A 2512-nucleotide genomic window follows, 5' to 3' on the forward strand; every position below is an offset into this window, starting at 1 on the left:
ATCGTTGCTATCAGCCTCGAGCTGGAGCGAGATCTCGATGTGGTGTGTCTTGACGTGGGTCACACCCTGGGAGTTGGTGTACGGCTGATCGACGCCTTGGTACACCACGTGGCCGAGCCCGACGGTGTTGTCCCAGACAGCGTTACCCTGCGGCAGCTGGAGAGTGCCCGAAGGGCCGGGCGCGTCACGCTTCGCGTTCTGGCTCTGAGAAGGGGTGGGTCCAGCGACAACGTTGATCAACGGTGCTGCGGAGCGGAAGGTGATGGCGATAGGCTGGCCGGGGGTGGTACCGAGTTGGGTCTCTTCGATGACGAGGTAGCACTCGCCCGTCGGGCCACCGTACCCGATGGGGACCTGGAATTGGACGTCGATGATGTTATTGGAGTTGGGAGCTAGGCCTTTGGCGATAGGGATAAAGTAGTTGCTGTCGGCTGCGAGCTGCAGGGAGACGTCGATGTGGTGCGTCTTCACGTGGGTGACACCCTGAGAGTTGTGGTAGTCTTGGTCAACTCCCTGGTAGACAACGTGTCCGAGGCCAAATCTTACGGAAAGGAAGATGAGATGATGCTCATTACTGGTGAATGTGGTACTAACCTCCTGTGTTGTCCCAGACCGCGTTGCCTTGCGGCAACTGCAGTTGGCCAGAAGGCCCAGGACCATCACGTTTCTGCACGGCAGGTACGGCCAGCGCACCCGCAAACAGAGACATAGCGGCCAGAGAGATGGCTGAGAACTTCATGCTGTAAGCTGGGGCAATTCTTATATGGTCGATTGCTGCTGCGAAGGGTGCTCTTGGTATGTTCTATGTGAAGGCGAGGCTGCGAGTGCTTCAAATGCTGCTGTTGTAGTCTTCATCTCGTGGTTCGAGATCACATTTATAGACAGCTCGGGCCTCAAGAAGTCATAAGAGAGCAATGAGAGAACCAGATTTTCGTAGCCCTAGACGCATCCCACGAAACATCACCACGCAAGACGCGTTTCCGCGACGATTTCCCCGCGAAGGCGATGTTCACGCAGGGTTCAAAGACGTCATTCCACATGCTCTTCGGCGCGCACGTCCCGTGCATCCGAGGTTGGTGGACGCTAGGAGAGCCTCACCGCAGCCCCGAAGCCAAGGGATGAAGAGGCTGTCATGAGATGTCGGTACCCTGACGGTGTAAGACAATGAGGGTGTAAGACAGCGAGGGCCAAGCGGGGATAGCCAAAGCTGTGTGGACGTCATAGTGGAAGTTTGGTCGGCGATGCAGTGCGTCGTATTGACCATGACCCATGGGGTAAAGGGGCCAAACAAACTACAGTGAACAATATAGTAAGTTCGTCATATTCCCTGGTATTTCCTGGTCGAGACAAGCGAATAAGCGCAATCTCCAGTGATGAGAGAATATCGATTGCGATCAGCAGTATAGAGGCTATCGAGCCAGTATATCACAAGCGTATTCAATGCGCTCCTCATGAGAGTGAGAAGTGAGGAAAGGACAACTTTTGTATTGGGACTGAAAAAACTTCACCAGTGGTAGTGGCTGTGATTATGAAGCTTCTGTTTCAGCCACCTCAGGGTCCTGCTTCTCCGGATCCGCCGTTCGCGGGGAAACCGTCCTGTGCTGAAAAGAGACAACAACGACCATGATGTTCACTTGTCATTTGCCCACTGTGCATCCCTTGAAAACGGGAGATTAAACCCATGAGGACGGAAGTTGAAATGCATGTGGAATGACGACATTGGAGTACTTGGAAACATCGCTTTCGTTTGGTGAAGCATGGAAATTGTCTTGCGCCGTTGAGGACTCTCGGGAGGTTGCTCCGGTTCTGACGTGTTAACTTCTCTGGGCTTGAACAAAAACTGGTATCCTTGAGGAAGTGAAAATGTATATAAGGAGCACGAAAATTATGACCAAAGATTCAGCAACAACAAGCACTCACTCGCATTCACATCAACAGCTCAGCACTCGCATCTTTCAACGACTCGCTTTAATACATCACTCGCATCTCGCATCTCAAGCACATTTAACGACCGTCACGAAGTTCACGACTCTCTCCATCACATTCCTCGCCCTTCTCTCGAGTGCACTGGCCATGCCCAACCTCAACTGGAAGCGCGACGGACCCGGTCCAAGTGGCACTCTCCAGCAGCCACAAGGCGGCGCCGATTGGGACAACACGAGTAGTAAGTTTCTTCTCCCCTTTCACAAAATCATATCTCACACACGTTGCAGGTTTCGGGCTCGGACACGTCGTCTACCAAGGTGTCGACCAGCCGTACACGAATTCCCAGGGAGTGACGCACGTCAAGACGCACCATATCGACCTGTACCTTCAGGCAGCGGACGGCTCGGGCACCCAGTTCCTCCTAGCGGAGGGCATCGCTCCCAATAGCAACAACATCGTAGACGAGCAGTTCCAGATCCCCATTGCGTATGGCGGACCAGTGGGGGACTATAGGCTTCTTGTGGAGGAGACGCAGTATGCTACTACGGCGGGACAGCCGATCGCGATCGTTTTCCGCTCGGCGGCG

General features: G+C 54.0%; 2 protein-coding genes across 2 annotated transcripts; one reads left to right on the forward strand and one right to left on the reverse strand.

Moving 5' to 3' along the window:
* Nucleotides 1-10: 10 nt before the first annotated feature.
* On the reverse strand, nucleotides 11-1114 carry DACRYDRAFT_120072 (uncharacterized protein; the record flags this gene model as incomplete). The annotated part of the gene is made up of 3 exons (XM_040770932.1): nucleotides 614-1114; nucleotides 66-567; nucleotides 11-21 (listed from the first exon to the last, which is right to left on the reverse strand). Exons 1-3 carry the CDS (start codon nucleotides 737-739, stop codon nucleotides 11-13), a joined length of 639 nt encoding a protein of 212 aa, XP_040623381.1. The 5' UTR covers nucleotides 740-1114.
* A 959-nt stretch (nucleotides 1115-2073) lies between these two features.
* Nucleotides 2074-2494, forward strand: DACRYDRAFT_112720 (uncharacterized protein; the record flags this gene model as incomplete). Its single annotated transcript, XM_040769484.1, has 2 exons — nucleotides 2074-2164; nucleotides 2214-2494. Coding segments are annotated over 2 exons (372 nt in total), but the record flags the coding sequence as incomplete, so codon positions are not given.
* Nucleotides 2495-2512: the final 18 nt, after the last annotated feature.

The sequence above is a fragment of the Dacryopinax primogenitus genome (genome assembly GCF_000292625.1).
Source record: "Dacryopinax primogenitus strain DJM-731 SS1 chromosome Unknown DACRYscaffold_67, whole genome shotgun sequence".
Lineage (NCBI taxonomy): Eukaryota > Fungi > Basidiomycota > Dacrymycetes > Dacrymycetales > Dacrymycetaceae > Dacryopinax > Dacryopinax primogenitus.